General features: G+C 47.3%; 1 protein-coding gene across 1 annotated transcript in view; it reads left to right on the top strand.

The window, feature by feature from the left end:
* Positions 1-979: 979 nt before the first annotated feature.
* Positions 980-22,437, top strand: part of RAB38 (RAB38, member RAS oncogene family) — a 298,863-nt gene continuing 277,405 nt past the window's right edge. The window contains exon 1 of the mRNA XM_086933980.1: positions 980-1,220. Within this exon, the coding sequence (XP_086790106.1) occupies positions 1,019-1,220 (202 nt within the window). The 5' untranslated portion in view covers positions 980-1,018. The remainder of the gene's footprint in view (positions 1,221-22,437) is intronic.

Here is a 22,437-nt window from a genome sequence, read left to right as displayed (position 1 = left end):
TCATTTTAAAGAACCAAGTTACCTGGCAGAAAAGATTTGAATATCCAGTGGCAGCCGCTACCTAAGAAGCGCTAACTCTCTCAGGCTGGAACCTCCTAGATTCAGAAAGCAAAAACCTTGCACACGATCCTTCTCTGGAGCTGCGCCAAGGTTCTGGAATGCCTTACCACCCAAGGTACGCTCAAATCCATAGATCACTTCTTTAAAAAAAGAGGTAAAAAAAGATCCTAATGAATAGATTCCTGGCATATCTTTCGGAGAGACAGGGCACAAGGATCGTCTCAATGCCAGCAACCTGTGGATTGGTAAGAGGCAGGTCGTTTATTGGAGAACCCTCAAACACTCTGATCCTCTCGGTATGTGGTTCTGAATAGTTTCAGAGCACCAGCAAATACCCACCACGAAGCCGCTAGAGCTATGAAAACTAACGGAATTTTAATGGACTGATGTTTTTATAATTATGATATTTGTTGCAACAGCCCAATGCGGCTCTTTACTCTAGAGGTATCTGTGTCTATACCTTTCATCTTGTTTTATTCTACCCTATGTACAGCGCTCTGATACCCCTGGGTCATGTGCGCACTTTATAAAACACTCTAAAAAAGATACATTAAACTAGGCATGGCAATAAAAAGCTTTCCTGCCAGGAACACGTTTCCTCAATTTTATTTAGAACAAAAAATGGTTCGTGCCACTGGATTCTTTTTCTGGAACGGGCCACCTTGTGACCTCCCGGGACGGAGAATTGAACTTGTTTATAGAAAATGAAAGTTGCCCTAATGAGAAAGTATTGTGTGTTAGAAGTTTGAGAACTGTCGCTTATTTTTCCTGTACTGATTCCTTCGAGAGTTTCCCTCTACTTCCAGAGGGGGTCTCTCGTTTACTTCCATGCTCTCTCCCTCCCTGGGCCTCTCTCTCCCTCCTGCCTTCTCTGCCCTCCTCCCCTCCCCCTCATTAATTCCTCCTGACCCTGGCAGGGTTCCACCATACTCAGTCTGCCGGACGACCAGGAGCTAAGATGCAGGGCCACGACAAAGAGCACCTCTACAAGATCCTGGTGATCGGGGACCTCGGGGTGGGCAAAACCAGCATCATCAAGCGCTACGTGCACCAGAACTTCTCCCCGCACTACCGGGCCACCATCGGGGTCGACTTCGCCTTGAAGGTGCTGAACTGGAACCCAGAAACCGTGGTGCGACTGCAGCTGTGGGACATTGCCGGTAAGTGATCGGAGAATTCTCCACCGAGAGTTGCCCTTCTAGAACCCGTTTAGACACAGTCTTCACTTTTTCTGCATGCTTCCCTAAGTCGATGTGAAAAATACCTGCAAAGGCTGGAACTCTTGAGAAATACGCCGATGGGGTCTGTTGTTTGGATTTTAGACTCTAGTGATGGGGAAGTTACTTTTAATGTGCCTGTCACATGTAGATAGGGGTCTCTGCAGTATATTCGTCAATGTTATATTTTATTGTATATCCTCCATAGGTCATCATGCACCTTGTTTATCGTCAGAAGCTGTCAGGAAAAAGTGTGATCGCGAAAGTTTGTGTAAAAGTTTGTAACGCTGGTTTGTATTTCTCTGTACAGTAAAAGAACGCCCTCTGTTACAAAAAAACTTAATTTAAGTGGGAAAGTGAATTGTGTACCACCACAGTGGTGAATACAATTCGATGCATTGCCTCAAAGGAAGTGTCAAAGTGTTACTAGTTGTATGCGGTTTCTACAAATTGAACTAGTCTATACGTGCAACCGCAAATCATCATTGCGATTACTGACGTAACAGAGGAGTCGTGAGTTTAATAGCAGGTCTCGGGCGTTTGCTGGTCTATAGAACTGGCGTAAAAAAGTAGTAACGAGTTGCTAATATTAGCTCGGATGTTAGCGTCCCCGCTGCATTCCAGGTGTAAAGTTAACACAGTGGTGTCTATTGAATACACGCCCCTTCAGAAGTATGTGGCAGACCTGTAGAGGTCGAGTTGCATTCACAGGGGTCAAGTTGGGTCCGCTGTCACGGGGATTCTCTTAAAGTAGAGTGTCTACTCTGGGCATGGCATACTCCTGCATATGCACACTGCACCGGGGAAGGTCCTAAGAAAATGATACCGAAGTGTTTGTTTTCACGGTGCGCAGCGAAAGTCTGCCTGGATTCACACACTGATGCAAAAGCTTTAAGCAAGAAAGTACGCAACATGTAATTATTTTATTTATGTTTATTTTTGGCATGATTATTGATCAACCTTGACCTTCTCAATTCTGCAATCTGACTCCCTGTCACGTGGCACCTCACCAGCCAGTCATCTTTTTGGCCAATTTGTGATCTTGTACATTAATTGTCCCGTCATATGGGACGACAAGTCCCAGAATACTACTGGGTGTTCGTTTAAAACATTGGAACAGCAGAGAGCTGCTACTCACGTCCTTGCATCTGTGCCCTGTATTGGCCCTCATTTTTACACACAACTAATGAGAGCGAAAGGTCATGTTGCTATTGGCTGGCTGGCTGGCTGACAATGGCTGTGTCTCAGAAAAACCCGACTGAAAGCATGTGCTCTTCATGTGATCACTGTCTGCGCGAGCCCAAACCTTGATCGCAGATACGCCCAACTTGAAACCAAAGGATTGCAACGCGTTGTGATCCGTGCCGACGCCCGATGGGACGTGAGGCCGCGGTCATGTGCTGTGTGACCATATGACGAGGCTTGCAGTCAGCCGAGGGATCGAACAAGAGCGGACAGTGTTCTGCAGAAGGATGCTGCCTGCTGATTGGTTAGCCAATGCAACAATGGCCTGGGGCTAAGGCGTGACTTGCTAAACTTATTACAAGTGTGAAAGGGAGAGGATGCCTGGAATTAATGATTAGTTACAAAAAGAGTCCTTTTACTCTAGGGTGGGCATCAACTTAAAAAAAAAAAAGGAAATCATGTGCCAAACCACGTTAGTACGAGCAAGTCATTGAGCTCTGTAGATATAAACAGGGATTTAAGTGGCAAGAAAAAACGGGCAAGGGGGGGATTCTCTCAAAGGGGCGTGGCCGATGTAAATGTGGGGGCCTAGGTTAATGACTGGCACTGCGCTGCAATAAGGGACCATGCCTGGCCAGAGAGTGATACAATGTGTGTGGGTGCTTCCGGGGTCTCCTCCGCGCTGGTGATTGCAGGGAAAGACTAGACCGCTACACCCCATATCGGTTCCTTAACAGAAAACGTTCCAATTTACTTAGCATGCAAAATCACAAAGTCTCAGATTCTGCCTGGGATTGGGTCTGAGGTTGTACTGATGTTGACGGCTGCTTTGGGTCTTTTTATGTGTTACTGGTTCCATACTGCTCAACGGGATTTCTGGCTTAAGCCCAACGTATGGTGTTGATGTTGTGGGACTCGAAGGCTGGCCATTATCAGAGTTGGGTCCTACCGTTTCAAACATAGGTTCTTCACTCCTCGATTGCTCCAGCCCTTGCGCCCCGCCATCAGGAACCCTCTTAAACCACAAGATGTTCTGCATGACTACTTCTCCGCCTCACTCAATGGTGATGGCGTTCCATCGGGTTCATCTCACAGTCCTACGACCTTGTTCATAGGGGGTTCGGAACTTTCCCCCACCTCAACAATTTCTTATGAGGACAGAGCATCCTGGGGCTAGTGCCCGAGCTTGGGCCCTCCGTCTGTGACTCGCTTTGTCATTGGTCAGTTTCCGGATCTGCAGATCATACGGTGTTGGCTTCCAGTTGTCCGCCATGGGAAGCATATGACGCCGGGCTCCAGTCAGCATTAGTGACCATGGAGATCGTTGCATGGTGCAATGAGGTGTGCTGCAGTATTCTCTCAAGAATTGCTGTAGCGCAACCTCCGGGTCCATCTGTTCCGCCACTGCTATCCGCAGTATCTTGTTAGCCGTCCACATGAAACTTTCTGCCTCACCATTGGCTTGTGGCCACTGGGGAGTAATGCGCTGATCTTTCACTCCTAACCATTCCAGAAATTCCTTGAATTTGTTGCCCTGGAATTGTGGGTCATTGTCGGTTTTGAGTACTTGTGGCAGGCCAAACAACGCAAACGATTTTTCCAGGACAGGTTGTAAATGGGTGAATGCGGTGGATGGTAGGACCTCTACGATGGGATATTTGGTGTAACTGTCAATAAGGACAGCTGTTACTCTTCTGTCTGAGAAACTCGCAAAGTCTAGGCTCACCCAGGACCACGGTGATGGAGCAGTATCCTTCGTTATTACTGTAGCTGGGGCTTCGGGCCGCCTGTGAGTTGATACGCTCTGCAGTTCCCCACAACGGACTCTACGCTTTCCTCAAGGCCAGGGAACCAAACCTTCTCTCTCATCCTTGATTTCATCCTCCCAGTGCATTGATGACCTTCATGTGAGAGAGTGGTTGCTCGTTCATGGAGACTTTGTGGTATGACGATGCGTGACCCTCTTAGTATGATGCCATTCCCAGCTGCACTAAGCTCATCCTTGACTTTCCCAAATTTTCCCAAACGGATCCTGTCAGGTTCGCCTCATTCATGGACGTTGTGAGAAGTTGGCCTGATATATGATGTTGACTAGTTCTAGTGATCACCTTGTATCAGTCCAAACAACCCTTATGGTGATTGGTTGTTAGGCTAAACTCTATTGGCATGGGAAGCCAGCTGTTTTACCACATATAACCGCTTGAATACCACATGAAAGGACACCACACAGGTAGTTATGAAAATAAACAAGTATTTATTAACTAACAACACCTCTGAACTCTTTATGAGGTCAGAGGGCTAAGCACATGACAAACTCTTCGGAAAAATACACTCAAGTCGTACGATTTACAATGGTGCCCTAGGGGCACAACAAACCATATACTAAGAACAATGGAATGCGAGGAAAGAAAGTACTGTAAGAAGATCGAGAGGCTGGAGGATCGCTGGGACTATGCTACTGACTAGGTAAGTAAGGAGCAGGAGGCACGAGCTGGCCCACGTAGTCTGCTGCTGTTGGCGGTGTTGGATCGTCGATCTGGTCAACAGGCCTTGGCAAGTGCAAGCCACGTGGTGGAACAAAGATGGCGTCTGGTGCGGACCAGGAGGGTCCGGGGTGCGTCTCGTTCACAGGGAAGCAAGGGCCAGTCTGGGGGACCAGACCAGCAGTGTTGGATTCTTCGGGTCGTCGTCTCAGAGGTCACTAGCCAGCCAGCAAGTGACCAGACAACAGGACAAGCAGCAACCAGGCAAAAGGGCCCCATGCAGATCTCGTGGATGCTGGGGGGCTGGTCTTTGGTGCAGGAGCTGTGTCGGTGTGGGGCTTCTCAGACCCCAGTGCACTCACTCAAGGATCCCTAGGCGGTCGTGCTGGAAGAGTTGTGCAGGTTTCTTCAAGATGACCGTCTCCAAGTTGCTCGTCGCACCCACGGGTCTCAGCTGTGCTGTGGATGTGGGTAGAGGTCAGAGGAGTCTGGAGGTCCGGGTCTCGTCGAGCTGGGTCGTCGGGTTCCAGGAAGGAAGGACTTGCAGCAAACCGCACAAGAGCTTGATGGTACCTGCGAAGCAGGATGGTCACTCCCTGACCATAGGGGAGATTCTTCAGTCTTCTGATGTTCAGGAGGTCGAAGGTCAAGAGTTCTTCGTGGAAGTTGTCAAGATTAATCTGATTTGGAATGGGACCAGCTCCTACCTTTATTCAGCTAAAGGGGGCTGCACTACGACTAGGTCCCTCCCCTGGGTGGGACCAGGAAGGGGGGTGGTTACACCCCCTATCCTTTGTCCGGTCTTGCACCAGCTCTGGGGCTGGAGTGCCCCAGGAAATGGTTTAGACCGGAGTATGCACAGGGACACCTTGTGTGCCCCAGGCATGTCTCATTCCTTTCAGCCCTGTCCTACCTAATACACAAAATCCTGTCTGGGGTGGTGCTAGCACCTCCCAAGGCAGGAAACCCTTTGTCCAAGCCTTCCTCGCTGGAAGGACTCCCAGCAGCAGGAGGTCAGACTTGTGTCTGTGGTGGCAGCATCCATTTTGTGATACTGAGGCTCGAGTTAACTTTAACTGGGGTTCGCAGTTACATACATGTCGTGTCCCTCTAGAAGGGTGGAATGCTACCCTCGTCGCCAGAATTGGCGAGGGGGTAGTATTCCACTTTGTATGACACCTTACTTGACATGTTTTGATAATGTTATACCAAAGTTAGCATTTGACCGCGAGGTTCATAATGCACTTAAGAGTATATGGGATAGCGTTATCATGGAACAGCTATTAGGACTTGGTTCCGTAAGCTGCAAACGGGCTCCGCTCATGCCAGAGCACCATCTCACATAATTCCAAGCACTCTGCCTTCAGGATTGATAAGGCCTGCCATAGGAGTGACTGATAGGAATATATGTGTCCATTTTAGGTTTAGATATAGGGAACTATATCTAAAGCAAAGGGTGATTACACCACCTTGCCCCAGCTGTTGTGCAGCCAGTTGTGTCAGATTTGGATGGCCAACCAGGGGTGGCATAATACATGCTGCAGCCCCTGGTAGGCCCTGGGTGCACCTATGCCCTGGATACCTAAGGTACACTGTACAGGGGCTGATAAGGTGACTCAGTATCCAATTAGATATGTACCTATAGTACATGGAATCCATTTTACAGAGAGAGCAGTGGGCCTGGGGTTCTGAATAGCAGGGTCCCAGGTCAACTAAGTCGAAAAACCAACAAAACACCAGGCAAAAAGTTGGGGGCAACCATAGTCAGATATCCACCTTCCTACAGACGTCCCTGAGAAAACCTTCCCAGGAGCCTTCCCATAAAGCGTCGGCCACTCGCTTCAGAATGACATCGGTATCCATGTGACTCTTGATATCCTCTATGGATAATGCTCGCGGGCATGACCATTGAGAAATCATGTTGACAAAGTCTTCAGTCTTTATCTCTTGGTCAGAGTCTATCTCGGTATGATGTGCAGAATGGCGTGACAGAAAATCTTTGGGGTTCTCGGCACCTGGCCTATGCACCAGCTCCATCTGATAATGTTGAAGTTGGATCGCCCATCGTTCAATCCTGGGTGGTGGATGAGGTGCAGTCACCTTGAACAACGATAGGAGGGGCTGATGAGCTGTCACCACTTTGAAAGGTTGCCCACTGACATACAGATGAAAGTGGTTGCATGCCCACTTGATAGCTAATGCCTCTCATTCTATTTGCAAGTAGAGGGTTTTGGTTGCAGTCAGTGCTTTACTCGCAAATGCTAGTGGGACCCATGTTCCTGGCTCCGTTTCTTGTGTAAGCAGGGCCCCTAAGCCTACTGGGCTGACGTCTACTATCAGTTTGGTAGGCCAGGGTTGTGTTGAAATATGCCATGGCTGTACTTTTGAGGAGGGCTGATTTTACTTGGCCAAACGCTCGCTCTTCCTCTTGGCCCCACCGCCAGGTGGTCTCTTTCTTGGTCAGGTTCCTTAGTGGCTCCGCAATGGTGGCAAGGTTCGGAATGAACCTTCTGCAGTATGTCGCCATCCCCAGGAAGCTTCTCACCTCAGAAGCATTCGTGATGCCTGGGCTAGTTGAATTGCTTGAGACTTTCTGGGGTCCACTTTGACTCCTTCCTGACTAAAAACTTAACCAAAGAACTTGATTGTCTTCCGGAAGAATTGTCACTTTTCCTTGTGAAGGGTCACCCTGTGATCTGCCAAGCGTTGGAGACTTGATCTAAGCTGACAATGATGTTCTTCGATGGTTGCTGAGTGAATGAGGATGGCATCACTGATGTTGATAACACCCTGGAGCCCCGACAAGTCTTCCCTTACTGTGTTCTGAAATATTTCTGCAGCGGAGGATATGCCAAAGTTCAGTCGCTTGTACCTTCGAAGTCCTAGGTGGGTCGAAAACGTGGTGATGTACCTATTTTCTTCTGCAAGTTGCAGCTGGTGATAACCAGCGTTCAGGTCTAGTTTAGAAAACCATTGAGAGCCGTTGAGGTTAGCTAGAATGTCATCAACGGTCGGTGTTAGGTGTCTCTCCCTTTTTATTGCTTGGTTGGGCATCCTCATGTCAATGCAGATCCGGATTTTACCTGGTTGTCTTTGTTTTTCGGCGATTACAATGGGGGACATCCATGGGGTTTGCCCTGCCACTTTCTCTATTACCCCTTGTTGTTCGAGCTTCAGGAGTTCCTGTTCCACCAGTGACCATAGGTGAAACGGTATGCGCCGATGTCAAAGGGCAACGGGCTGTACTGCTGGGTCTATATGTAGCTTCACTGGTGGTCGTTTCATGCTTCCTAGTCCCTTAAACAGCTGTGGGGACAGTTCAAGGATGTCATCTGTCTGTAGTAGTTTTACTGCATTTGCAAACGCCACCAGGTTTAGGTCCTCCGCCGTGTGACTCCTGACTAATATGTCTGCTTCTCTGTCCACTACATGGAACGTGGTTGTAACCTACTGGTTTTCTGACTTGACTTAAACAGACATTTTACCTCTCAGGGGAAGCGGTGTTTGGCTTTCATATGTGAGGATTCGGATCTTGGACGGGGTGAGGGGAGGCCTCGGCTTCAACTATTTGTAGTGTTGATACCCCTTTCACATTCACCGTTGCTCCTGTGTCGATGAAAGAGGTCACCGGCGAACCGGCGATCTCAATGGCACATTTGGGTTGTGGACGATGTCTTCACTTGCGAAGGATATGAGGTAGCATTCTTCCTCCTCGTCTGTGGATAAGTACTCCAGATGCTGCTTTCGGTGCGCTGCAGCCCCTACTGATCTTGAAGTAGCAGGTTCTTCAAGTGTGAGGTGCCTCACCGCCCTTAATGGCACTCGTTGTCTTGTGCCTCCTCTGTTCCGCATGCCTCCTCTGCATACGCTCGCAAAGTGATACAGAATGCCACACTTTGTGCACGTTTTGCCTCTTACTGGGCAGTCTTCTTGTGGGTGCTCTTCTTTCCCGCAGTACCAGCACTGTGGTCGTCACGTATTCCTAGTGGGCCATCTCCCTCGCCCACTGTGGGTCGATGTGTAAACAGCATCCGCGCGCTCTGTCTTGACTGCGGCTGTTTGTTCCGCCGGTTGATTGAAGGCTGCTTCCATCGCAGTGGCTCAGATGTCCGACAATTCATGTGACCGTGCTAGTATTAGTATGTCTTCTAATGAGATGCGAGGCTGCTGGAGTATGAGGGTCCGTAGGGTTTTGTTGCGGCACCCTTGGATATCTTGTGCTCTCATCTCTTTGGCCTGATCGTCCTCGGTACATGTGCTGGCGAGTTCTCTGAGGTACGCATGCAACGTGTCCATGGATTCTCCCTCTCTCTGGCGGGCTTGCCTGAGTTTGAAGCGCTCATAATCAGGTTAAGTTGAGGGTCAAAGTGGGCATTTAGGGCCCTAACCGCAGCGTCATAGTCTGTAGGCACTCCTGTGTTTGGCAGATGAGCGAACAGCTTGTATATTTCATCTCTTGCAAAATGTAAGAGTAGCAACCATTTAACAGCTCCATTTGTCTCCCTCGTGGCTATAAAATAATTGTCGAGGCGACCGATTCATACCTTCCACCTAGGTGACGCTGTGGGGGGGTCAATTAGTTCACGAAACAGAGCGAGTACGATGATCTGAAAGTGCACCAGAGGTGGTGGCGCAGCTGGGGCAACGGGTTGTTGACCCACGGGTGCGGCTTGATCTACCATGATGTGTTCCTGCCTCGCAGTTCCACCCGCTTACTGTTTTGTGCACGTGGCATGCTTACTTGTGTTGTGGGCGATTGTGTTGGTTGTGCCAATGCTTATTGTTCTAGTTCTCCTAGACCTGCTCAGTGATTCTTGGTTGTGCCATTGCTTATTTGACCGCTACTTTGCATCAGTTAATCAGTGTCCTTTTTCTTTGGGGCTGTGAGAGCTTGGCTTTGCCACTGATTGTTGTAGCTCTGTGCTTATATTAACTCCAGCAGGTGGGTACACTGGTGCTGTGTGCTGGTCTTCTTTTTTTTCTTCCTTTTCTTCGCTTTGAGACTGCTTGGGGGCTTTGGTGTTGTAGCGTGCCCTAGAGCTTTCACTCGCCCTTCTTGACTGGGCTTAGCAGTAGTAGGGCGTCTATTCGCATCCGCACATCCAATGACTCTGCGAGGGGCTCCCCGGCTACGTTCGAGAGCTTCCGCGCGACGCGTGTAGGCAGTGTGACCACAGCCGGAGATTGGGGCACCAGCGGACGCTGGGCTGAACAGCCCTCTGCTCACCCTCAAGTCCTCAGCTCCCCCTGCTCCTCTTGTTGTTTTCCTGCTTCAGGGTTGATCTCCGCGTACGCCGGCGCCGCATCAGCTACACCGCAGGTATCTGGCTTTATGCTGCACGCTGAGCTGTCTCGGGGTGTATTTTATTCTTCTGGGTGGCGATTTGCTATCCCACCCTCGTCGCCAGTGTGGGGACTTAGGTTAATGACTGGCTTTGCGCTGAAATAAGGGACACACAACCACAGGCTTGTTAGCGTCGGCCGGAAGTCCCGAGCGACCCCGGCCCGTTTATTTAAGCTAGTGATACAACGTGTGTGGGTGTTTCTGGGGTCTCCTCCGTGCTGGTGATTGCAGGGAAAGACTAGACCGCTACAGTAAGTAAGGGCGTGGCTTAAAAAAACATAAACTAAAAATCTGTGCTTAGCATAGTGTGCCACCCAACTGGTACTTTACTGCCTCTGGTATTGCATTCAGATATATAATGCAAGTAACATTACTCCAACAACAAGCCAGCGCTATTGGCTTTGTCAATAGTTGTTAGTTGCATATAATAAATAAGCAACTATGGCCTGGTTGTTTAGAATGTTGAAAATGCTTCAGCTTTGAAATGAGGCTGTGAAATAATTATCACGTGTCTCTTTGAAGCTACCTCACAAGTAAATCGAGAGCCTGATAGGGACTTGTCTCAACACTTGCTTTTTAGAACTGCTGGTGCTCAGCACCGGCAGGACCTGGCCCACTTAAAGCCCTAGATATAAATGTATCCGGTACTGTGGGCAAACTCAGTTTTTCATTTTCAAATAGTTGGTATAGATTAATGTATTAATATTGTGCAATAATAAACTCTATTTGTTTCACCCTTACAAACCTCTTCTACACGACTGTGTGACCAATAAAGTAAGGATCAGGCCTCAAATCTGTTGTTGTTTTTCTCAGAAATGTAAATTTTTTTTGCACTGCGGCAGATCTTAGCATCGCAGAAATGACCACTCGGTGCGATTCGCAGAGTCCAGCCTTGTGTTTATTAATGAGACTAATTTCCCTCTGTGAAACAAATGCAGGGATGGAGATTTGCAAGAAAAAAAGCAGAGCTTCGTTACTACAGTCGCATTTTCAAAATGGTGCAATTGCAACCCTTATCCCTTAAAGGGACAGGAGCTGCAATAAAAGAAATAAAAGAAATGGCATGATCCAAAGGGCCATAGGGAGAGGGTGCGGTGGTATCCTGTGCAGCTTTCTTCTCCCTCCTATGCCAACAACTCACATTCTCAAAGTGGAAGTTGCACCTCATGGACAGCCTCAACTATGCAAATAGATGCCATCCCTTTCAGGTGTTGGTAACCCATCAATGGTCTGCCAAAGATAAATATCCCTTTTTACTCTCATCTAAGGGGAAGGGGCACCACTTTCAATCCCTTTTTATCCAGCAAATCTCACAGAACCACAATGGAGACATTCCATGTCCCAAACCCATTTGTGTCCCACAACATCTATATAGTAATTGGTGCCACTGATTTCTGCACTTGCAACGCTTGCAGTTTTATGTAACACAGGACTTGTTAGTGCAAAACAATCTTGTACATTGAGCAAATAGTAAGTCTGACATCAAACTTTGTTACTACATATACATCAGTTCCCCAAAATGATAAGAATAGGAGAAGCAAGATCACACAGTCTTTGAACCCTAATTTCACCAGTAAGTTGATCCATTTACCTTAGCATCAGAACGCCAACCCATTTATTGCTGGTGGGATTAGGGCAGGGATAAAGTGAGCTTGTTACCTAGAGCCCTTTTTGAGCCTAGACAGCTTTAGTTGCATTGCATTCTTCAAAAACGTACAATTAGCAAAACAGAGAGTGTGGGCTTTAAGATTTAATTGTTTTTTTGTTCGGAAAATCGTTTTGATTGTTAATGGATCACAAGCCGCTGTATACATTCTTAGAGGAAATGTTGTTTAGGATCACACACCGAGAATTACCTGATTACGTTCTAAATTGCTTCTGTATATTTTCAAGGAAGAACATATACCCAGTGGTAAAACATTAGAGCTGATTTTCTTTATCAACATATCCCATTCCTGTGGATGATGACAGTGACATTGTTTTGGATGATGAGGAAGAGTGTTTGATAGCTCTTGTTGATGCTTGTCTAATGGGAGGATTTTCAGAAGAGGAATGGTTTACTGAATTAGGGAAAGATGGGGTTCTGGGTGTAGTTTCTGACTACATAGTCAATGGTTGGTTCAAATAAAAAACCCTCCATATGATATTCAGCCTCTATAATTTATCGGATGAATTGTCATTGGAAAAAGCACAACATGATGATACGAGGTGATACATTTATTCCACCAGTGGGATTTGGATTGCATATTGTTGATTTGGGTCCAAAAGGGCATCTTTGGGTCCAAAAGGAGAATGCATAATGCATTTTGGGGGCCATCTATGGATACACAGATATCAGAAGCGGTTAGGGGTTGTGCAGTTTGTTCAGCTAGTGACAATTCATTAAACATACACTCCTCTGTGATGGACCTGAATTAAATTAGTGGTGCATTTTGATGGACTATTCCTCATGTTGCCTGTAAAACACAAATTTGATTTTATCTAGGTAGACTATTACAGTAAATGGTGGGAAGCTGAATTCATGGCTGATACAAGCACTATAGGGGTCATTCCGTTTTTCGAGAAAGTATTTGCTAGAGAGGGTTTTCCCAGAGAGTGCTGCCCAACAATGGAGTACAGTTTGTGTCGAGAGAGATGGTTGAATTATTGAGACAGTCCAACGTCTTTTATCATAGAAAGCTCTGTATCATCCTCAAGCAAATGGTTTTGTAGAAAGGATGAATCATATGTTAGCTGAATATTTGCGATTGGCAGCGAGTTGCGGGATGAATGTTGTAGAAGCAATTGAAAGTATGTTTTGGGCACATTGAACTACACCTAGGTGTGTGACAGGTAAAAGTCCTTTTGAAATTTTGAGAGGAAGATATGTGTCCTGCTTGGATGAAAAACTGGGGCCTATGGGTCAATCATGAAAAGATCATTGATGCAGAGTTAAGGCCACATGTTGAGGAGTACCAGAAGGGTTCAAGGAAAACCTTAATTCAAAGAGTAATGTAAGAGGAGACTAAAAGATGCAGGTCGGGATGGGATTCGAATTAAACACCCAAGGGCATTTTTAGGTTTAGCCCTCCTATGAAGGTGGATGCTGTTAGCAGCAATGTTGTCAGTGCCAAGGGGAAGGACTGGTGGAATATCTTCAGTGTCTGTACAGTGTCTGCTGGTCAACCAGTTGTTCAGAGGAGGGGTGAAGGAAAAGAATGTCTGCAGGGTTGACTCTGCATCAGTATTTAGAGGGTGAAAGCTTCCCAAAGTTTGGGATGAGGTTGAGTTGTGTTCAATTCATTTGTATTGATTTGTGCTTAATTTCTGACAAATGTATCTGAATACTTTTCTGAAATTTTCAGGCCAAGTATTTGTTACTTATTTTAAGTATGCCATATTGTTTATATGTTCTTATATTTGAGGAAACACAGTACTTAATTTAGATTAAATTAATACATTCATTCATGTTTATGTATTTATTGGTTATGATTTTAAAGTTATTTTTATGTGGTTGTAAGGGAAGCGAGATATGATATTCTTGCTGAAATGTACTTGCATATGTAGGGTTCTGTTTGTAATGTTGCCATTTGAATGCTCCAGGTGTTCTGGTCAGTAGATTTCTGGGAGCTCAGAGACTGTGGTAAATACATTAACTCCTACCTTATTCCTGTGTTTCGAGTGATAAACTACTACATTTTCCGATTTGTGTTTTCATTGGATATTGTTGCTGTGGTGTTAAGTATTCCTTTATTTAGTCTGCAGATGTGACATGACATGTACCTTGTAAGTGGGAACCAATATGCTCTTTGATGTATTTAGTATGTTGACAGAATAATATTTAAATGTATTTTGCTGCCATCATCATCACTATTACCACCACTAATAACATCTGTACTATCAAAAAAATCACCACTACTGCTACAGTCCTCACTACTATCACCACCACTCTCCTCACAACTACCATCAGCAATATTACTATCACCACATATGTCTCTCATGTGAGGGACTGTGATTCTATGACTACAGCAACACTACTACTACCACTACCACCAACATGGCTATTACTAATAGTAACACTACTACTAACATCACCATGATCACGTGTACTACCAGCACTGGTCTACTACCACAACCAGCACAACTACTACCAATATCATCACTGTCAACTTCATCACCACGGTCATCCCTACCAGCACTATCAAAACCCGTTATCAATAACAGGAATGCCAACTCCATCACCAATACTATTAGTAGCACTGTTTTCACCATCACCAGTGTCACTTCCACCAACAATAATCAACATTGCCTTATGTGCTACCTCCATCACCACTATTGCCATCAACCCCATCAGAGTATTTACCACAATCCACACTATCAACACCACCACGGCTATCACCACCACTATCATCACCGCTACCACTGGCACTACTGCTACTACTGTGAGCATGACTCCCTTCACCATAACCACTACTCTCACCACTACCACTTACGCTGTTATTACGTTTTCCTACAGATACAGCGTGTCAATGTGTAACTGTATGTATTAAGTATTAGGTGTATACACATAAGGTGTACACCTCATCGTTTCCTACTCACAGGATTCTTTAGGAGTGGTACGCACTGGGCTTACCCTCATGTGGTCCTGAAGAAGAAGTTTTAGGAGACAGCTCGAAACATTTTGAACCAATAGTAGGGACACCATACTCATTACACTTAGGTCTTTTTCTAGCATTAGCCCTGATTTTAAAACATGCTGACTAGGAGCAGGAATAAAATATTAGCTCACTAGCTAGGTATTTTTTACCTATTTTTTCCACTCCACTTCACTGCACCACACATAATTTCAAAACTAAGTGCTCCAACGTAGTTCACAAGTCACAGCACGCCTTAATCCACAGCGGATTGTGAGGACCCCAATGATGAAGCATGACACCTAGGGGCAACCCTGGTGGGTCAAGGAACTCTAGAAAATAATTTTTCTTTCTGGAAAGAAGGTTTTTCACACATGTGCAGTGGAATCCCTGTTCCTCCTATGGTTTGGTTTGTTATTCCAATCACCTTAATAAACTGCGACTCTAAACTCTATTCCAATTTATTTGCGACAAGGCTGTCCAGTATAATCAGTAAAATCGTATCTCCATGGCAGCATGGGTTTATCCCAGGTCTGGCAACTACAGATCATATAAGGTGGATAATCAGATTTTTTTTTACACATCCTCAATAAGGGGAGATCCTGTAGCTCTAATGCTTCTGGATCCAGAAAAAGCATTCAGTAGGGTTTCTTGGCCCTCTCTCTGGGCATTGATTGGAAAGATTGGGCTTGGGATTCGGTTTGGCCTGGCTCTGAAAGCCAAATTGTGTAAACAGCCTAAAGCTGGGATTTTATTGATTGGGGGGCAGTATTCATGATACAAAGATGGACAAGACAGGGATGCCCTTGTTCTCCCCTGTTATTTGCTCTGTATATTGACAAATTGATAAAGAAGATACAAAATAATAAATTAATATTGCCTGTCAGATCCCACGATTTGGATTTAAAAATCTTGGCCTATGCAGATGATTTAGCAATTGTTAACCCGGCTCCGGGAATTGCATTAAGGGAAACTGAGGAAGAGGCATACCAGTTTGGCAAATTATCAGGTTATCTTTTAAATCATAAAACCCAAATTGTAGAGAACGGAGAGTTAGAGTATAGGCGGGTAGTAGAAGGGGCTATATATCTGAGGGTTATTATTACATCTGACGTTGACAAAATCGTCTGGAGGAATTTAGATCCATTAATTAAGAAAACTCGAGGGATTTTGCTAGAATAAATAATCTACTTTTTATGATGGGAAGAACTAATGTGGTTAAAATGCTCTTTTGCCCCAAAATTCGTAATTTCTTTCGAGCTATTCCTCTTGAAGTTGGGAATCATTGGTTTCATATACTTGAAGCTGCTATCTCAAGATTTGTGTGGGCGTGTACCAGGTCTAGCAGGATGCTTAAATACTTGACTCTCCTGTGTGAGCATGGGGGGTTATCAGTACCTAACACCTGACTCTATTATTAGGCACCACCCTGCAACAGATGGCTATTACGGTAGGGTCAAAAGGAGAAGCCAGATCAGACTGCCCCACTCTGTATGAACTTTTCATTGGTTACGCTGCAGGGGGCTAGAATATGGGTACTATAAAAGAGTGAGATTTGAGATACTTTATTGCTCATTCAAAATCTGGGCTTTGATTCTGAAGAAATTTAATTTGGGATGCTTCAACTTTTAAACCAGCTCGATAACAACCCCAACCTCCTAGAAATCTTTGGAGACTTGATGGGAAAAAAGTGGTCCTAACAAGCTAGGGGATTTCTTCCAGCAGGGGGAAATAGCTAAGTTTGAGAATCTATGGCTTAGGTTTAATTTAAGACATAATTAATATGGCTGAGATACCCGCCACCCCCTCTCAACACGATCCCCAAAAGAAGGGAAACCGGAAACAGTTCTTCAAAGTTTTTGGATGTGGGAGGGAGTGACCCTCCCGCGGCCGTATTTATTAAAACAAAAAATTAAACATTAAACGTTTCATATTATGTACAATTTCATTATCACATTTGCGATGTTTGGCTAATCTTAACATATTCTCTAATACAGAGGTTCTCCTAGCCGAACTAGCATCCTACAGAAACATTCTCTATAAACACTGAAATTGTACATCCTAACGTTTAAGGGCCAACGGCAAGGTCATAACCGGTGTCAAGATCCCTAACCAGACTTACCCCTCCCACTTGGGAAGGGCGACAGCACAGAGGCTTACCTCAAGCGCAACTACTAACAATTTCCCTTGACTTGTCGGGGGCACTTAAGACTCGACGCCATTTAAAGGTCGTTCGAATACTTGTGTGTGGTATCTAGAAGGTATCGTGGACCTCCCCCCACCCCACACAACTTACCGCATCTGCCGTCGCAGATGACCCTGGCCCCGGGAAATTCCTCAGGAGGGGGCTGTAACCCCTCCTACACAGGAAGGGGCCTTGACCGCCTTTCCTTAACTTCCGGCGACCCGCCCTTAGACGGGACCGCCTCCCCATTGAGGGGCCAATGGCCACCTCCCCCGAGCGCTCCCATCCGTGTTGGGTGACGCCCACTCATAGGGATCTACCAATTAGTGCTCACCGATCATGACCTTACCGCCTACCAAAAAATAAATACGACAATTCGAACTTATGAAAACATTGGTCGCTACGACCGAAAGAGCATGCTCGAAAGGCAACACTACATCAAGTCCTTTTAATCGTAACAACCTAAATGATATTCACCATATTTTATTATTAAAGACAACAAAACTGATACTTTCACAACCTGTAAACGAAAAAGGAAGAACATACTTAGAAAATCCACTTTATTGCACAACAACTTGCTGTCCTCAGGGGCTGGTGGGTGGGTCAAAATTGGCTCTTTGTTCTGTCCCGAGCTCACGTGTAGCGAGGAGGTGCAGCTTCGGAGCACAAGAACAAGAGGACGTCTTCCGGCCTTGCGTCTCCTTTTATCCGTCTTCAGGGCGGGCGTAAACCCGCCCCTGCCCGTCCCGAGGGCGTGGCTGGCTGCGTCAGTGTCTAGGCCAGCCCACTCTAGGGCGGGAACAGGCGCGCCCCGGCTACGCCGCTCCGGGCATACCAGCCGAGACGCGCCTCCCGCCCAAAAATGGCTTCCCGGGGGGATCGAGGTACTCCGCCATACGTTCGGGGGGACCGAGTGGTCGCCCCTTTCCATATGGCTGAGATACCCGCCACCCCCTCTCAACACGATCCCCAAAAGAAGGGAAACCGGAAACAGTTCTTCAAAGTTTTTGGATGTGGGAGGGAGTGACCCTCCCGCGGCCGTATTTATTAAAACAAAAAATTAAACATTAAACGTTTCATATTATGTACAATTTCATTATCACATTTGCGATGTTTGGCTAATCTTAACATATTCTCTAATACAGAGGTTCTCCTAGCCGAACTAGCATCCTACAGAAACATTCTCTATAAACACTGAAATTGTACATCCTAACGTTTAAGGGCCAACGGCAAGGTCATAACCGGTGTCAAGATCCCTAACCAGACTTACCCCTCCCACTTGGGAAGGGCGACAGCACAGAGGCTTACCTCAAGCGCAACTACTAACAATTTCCCTTGACTTGTCGGGGGCACTTAAGACTCGACGCCATTTAAAGGTCGTTCGAATACTTGTGTGTGGTATCTAGAAGGTATCGTGGACCTCCCCCCACCCCACACAACTTACCGCATCTGCCGTCGCAGATGACCCTGGCCCCGGGAAATTCCTCAGGAGGGGGCTGTAACCCCTCCTACACAGGAAGGGGCCTTGACCGCCTTTCCTTAACTTCCGGCGACCCGCCCTTAGACGGGACCGCCTCCCCATTGAGGGGCCAATGGCCACCTCCCCCGAGCGCTCCCATCCGTGTTGGGTGACGCCCACTCATAGGGATCTACCAATTAGTGCTCACCGATCATGACCTTACCGCCACAGGTCCGGATAGTTGACCGGCTATCCGGACCCCCCACCAAACTCCTACCTAAAGGTCATGTTTTAACGATTTTAACCAAGCTAGGAAGTCACCTATGAGTAACTCATTGCCCACCCTCGACAAATGCACACCATCCCGCAAATACATACTGTCATCATTAATACAACTATGCGAGATCGAATGTAATGTCTTGGAACGGAACAACCGACTCACTTTGTTATTCAATTTTTTAACGGAATGATTCAAAGCAGGGATCGAGATAGCCCCCCGCCACACTTTTCGTGGGATCATATGAGACCACGCAATTGTACACCCCGGAACTCTCCTTGCTAACCAACTTACCGTGGAAAGCATAGCCTCCAGGAGAAGTCGTCTACCGGTGGTGACTAGATCATTGCCCCCCAAATGTACTATGACTATGGACGGCGGTGACCTCATCCGCTCTAACAAACCCTCAAAAAATTCCTGAAACTGGTCAATACAGAGACCGCCCCTTCCGTAGAAGGACACTCTGTACCCGTATTCCCCAGGTACGTGAATCATATCACCTGCTTTGAATACGTCTGCGGCCCGTCTCACGTATGAGTGGCCTACAACCCACACCTCCTTTCTCTCAGCCGGTGATGTGTGACCGCTGGCCTGGTGTTGGGTCAACTGCACAGTCCGCCCTGCCGCGTAGGCTTGCGCAACTGAAAACAAACAAAAGACAAGAAGCGTGAGTACATGATTACAGCTTCACAACATGTGCAATCGCACATACCTCTTATAACAATTGGAGGACCAACGCCCCACCCGTTTTACTTGTTCCACATTGAGACCCCTGGCTGTAGCTTCTGTGGCAGCCCCTATACGAAAGGAATGGGTCCCAAATTCACCCGGGTCCAAGCCCGCTGCGGCAATGGCCATTGCAAGCACCCGCTGAAACTGAAACCTCGTCAGCGGGGTGGCGTCTACATGCCTCAACAATGTCCCCCCCCATGATGCCACCCTTCGTGCTAGGTAATCTTCTAAGCACTGAACCGGACACATGGATGACTCGGGGATCCTGCGGATGATCGTGCAGTCCCCCCTCCCATCTTGGTCAGTCTTGGACCTGAGAAAGGAGACAATCATCGCATCACCCCTGATCTGAACCTGCTCCCTGCACAAGCCCCCCGTCACATCCCGTTTGTTCCTTGCAACTAGCTCACTAACTCTCATAGCCCCGTGAAATGCCAGCATAAATGCAGTCCGGAACAAACAGGTCTCGAACGGGGACGAGCATGTGTTAGGGAGTGTGGTCAGCAACTGGGACAACCTGTCTAGACCTATCGGTCGTCTTACGTCTACTCTGCGACCCTCCAGACGTTGCCACCCTCGCAGCGCTTTCTGTACCGTAAAAGACGCTGTCGGGTCCATGATGCCATGGGCCCTGGCGACAAAGGAAATGGCGGCACGATGCCTTTGGGCCGTGGCCACCGATTTCCCAGCCCTACGTAAGGACATCAGGAAAAGTACTACCAACTCCTCCTGCCCCCAAAGTCCCCCTCTCTCTGCCCCCAAAAAGGCTAAATAGGCCTGGAACGCCCCTTCATATGCCTTCCTTGTCCTGGGTGCTAGACTCTCTCCCACGAGGTGACGAAGTTCGGGGCACCGAGAGACCAGAGAGCTTCGGGGAAGGGTGCCGGCTCCGGGTCCGCTGAAGGAAGGAAGCCCGAGAAAGCCTGCATGTGAAAACGAGACAGTGCATCAGCGGCCTGATTCATCACCCCAGGGACATGTTTTGCTCTGAATACCACGTTCAGTTGCATACACAGTAAGACAATTTCTTTGAGCAGCCTCAAAATCAATTTACAACGGGCTGCCTGACTATTGATGCATTCTACCACGGTCATATTGTCGGACCAGAACACAACAGAACGATCTCTGAACCCTTCTGGCCAGGTTCTCAGGGCCACCAGAATGGGAAATAATTCGAGGAAAGCGATGTTACTTGTCAGCCCCTTCTCGTGCCACCATAGGGGCCACTTCTGTGCCGACCATTTTGTGCCGAAGATGGCGCCAAAACCTACGCTTCCTGCTGAATCTGTCCATAGCCCAAGCTCATCGGAGGACATGACTGGCTTGTTCCAGACAACTCGGCCATTGAAATCCGCCAAGAATGCTAACCAAATCCGCATGTCCTGGCGGACCTCAGTCGATAACCTTGTGCGATGATGACCCTCCTTCAGGCCAACCATCGCTTGGGCAATTGAGCGGGAAAAGGGGCGAGCCATTGGTATCACTCTCAAGGCAAAGTTCAACTTTCCCACTAACTGTTGCAACTGATGCAGTGTAACCTTGGATGCAGTTAAACATACTTGGAGGGCTGCCCTAAATTTCGACACCTTGCTAGCTGGTAAACGGAAGCACCCCTCCCTTGAGTCCAACTCGATCCCCAGAAACTCGAGGCAAGTCGTGGGACCCATAGTTTTTCCCGGTGCCAACGGCACGCCGAGATGACCCATTAACACACAGAATTTGTCTAAAGCCTGGGCACATTCGGGACTACCGGCGGGGCCAAGGAACAGAAAGTCGTCAAGGTAATGCATTACATTTCGGAAACCCGCTGTCTCAGTGAACACCCACTGCAGGAAAGTACTGAATTGCTCAAAGTAAGCACATGAAATAGAGCAACCCATTGGCATACACCTATCCATGTAAAATGATCCCTGGAACCCGAATCCCAAAAGACGCTGATCGTCTGGGTGTACCGGGAGCAACCGGAACGCTGACTCGATATCAGATTTCGCCATCAACGTCCCGTGCCCCAGGCGATTCAAGATGGCTACTGCCTCATCAAAAGATGCGTATCGCACCGAACAAACTTCTGGATCAATTGCGTCGTTCACCGAAAGACCTTGTGGAGCAGACAGATTATGGATCAAACGGAACTCACCCGGGTCCTTCTTGGGGACCACCCCCAACGGAGAACAAACGAAACCTGGTACCGGAGGTTCACTAAACGGGCCGGCGACCCGTCCCCGGCTAACCTCTTTCTGAATTTTTTCCTGCACTACCGATGTATGTTGTAAAACGGAAAGTTGATTTTTTGCACGTCCCTACACCCTGAAAGTCCCCTACCGGGATGCGGAAACCATGTGTAAAACCGTTCCGTAGCACCCCGGCAGAAGTACGATCCGGGTATTCGCTGAGCCAGGGAATCATTGCCAAGGTATCAATCGGGGTTGGTAAAGGCGCCCCTCGGCCTAGCTTAGACCTGTTTGGCGCCCCCCTTACCCCCATTCTCACCCGTTCTGGCTCTGCACGATGACTCAGGATGGGACGACCCACACGTACTACACTCATGTTTGAACTTACACGATCCCGGAGGCCTGGTACATTTCCCCTTGTTGAAATTAAAGCAGAAACCCTTTTTCCCTGTATTGCCTGCGGGCCTTGACTGGTCGTCGGTGCTCGTACTTGGTCGAAAGGGCGTCCCCACATTCTGGCGGGAGTAATCAACAACATTGCTCCCGACCAATGGCATTCTTAACATTCCTGATTCTTTCATTTTGTCCCAAGTTAAAGAATCGTAACAATCCCAAGTCAAACTCTTGTTATGTTCCTTTTCCTTTCTGAACAGATTGTCATAACAGAACCAATGGTTACCTTGATACGTTGTCGAGTAACCCATAATTCGT

Source organism: Lissotriton vulgaris, chromosome 8 (assembly GCF_964263255.1).
Source record: "Lissotriton vulgaris chromosome 8, aLisVul1.2, whole genome shotgun sequence".
NCBI classification, from domain to species: Eukaryota; Metazoa; Chordata; class Amphibia; order Caudata; family Salamandridae; genus Lissotriton; species Lissotriton vulgaris.
This window is presented reverse-complemented; position numbering and strand designations above follow the sequence as displayed.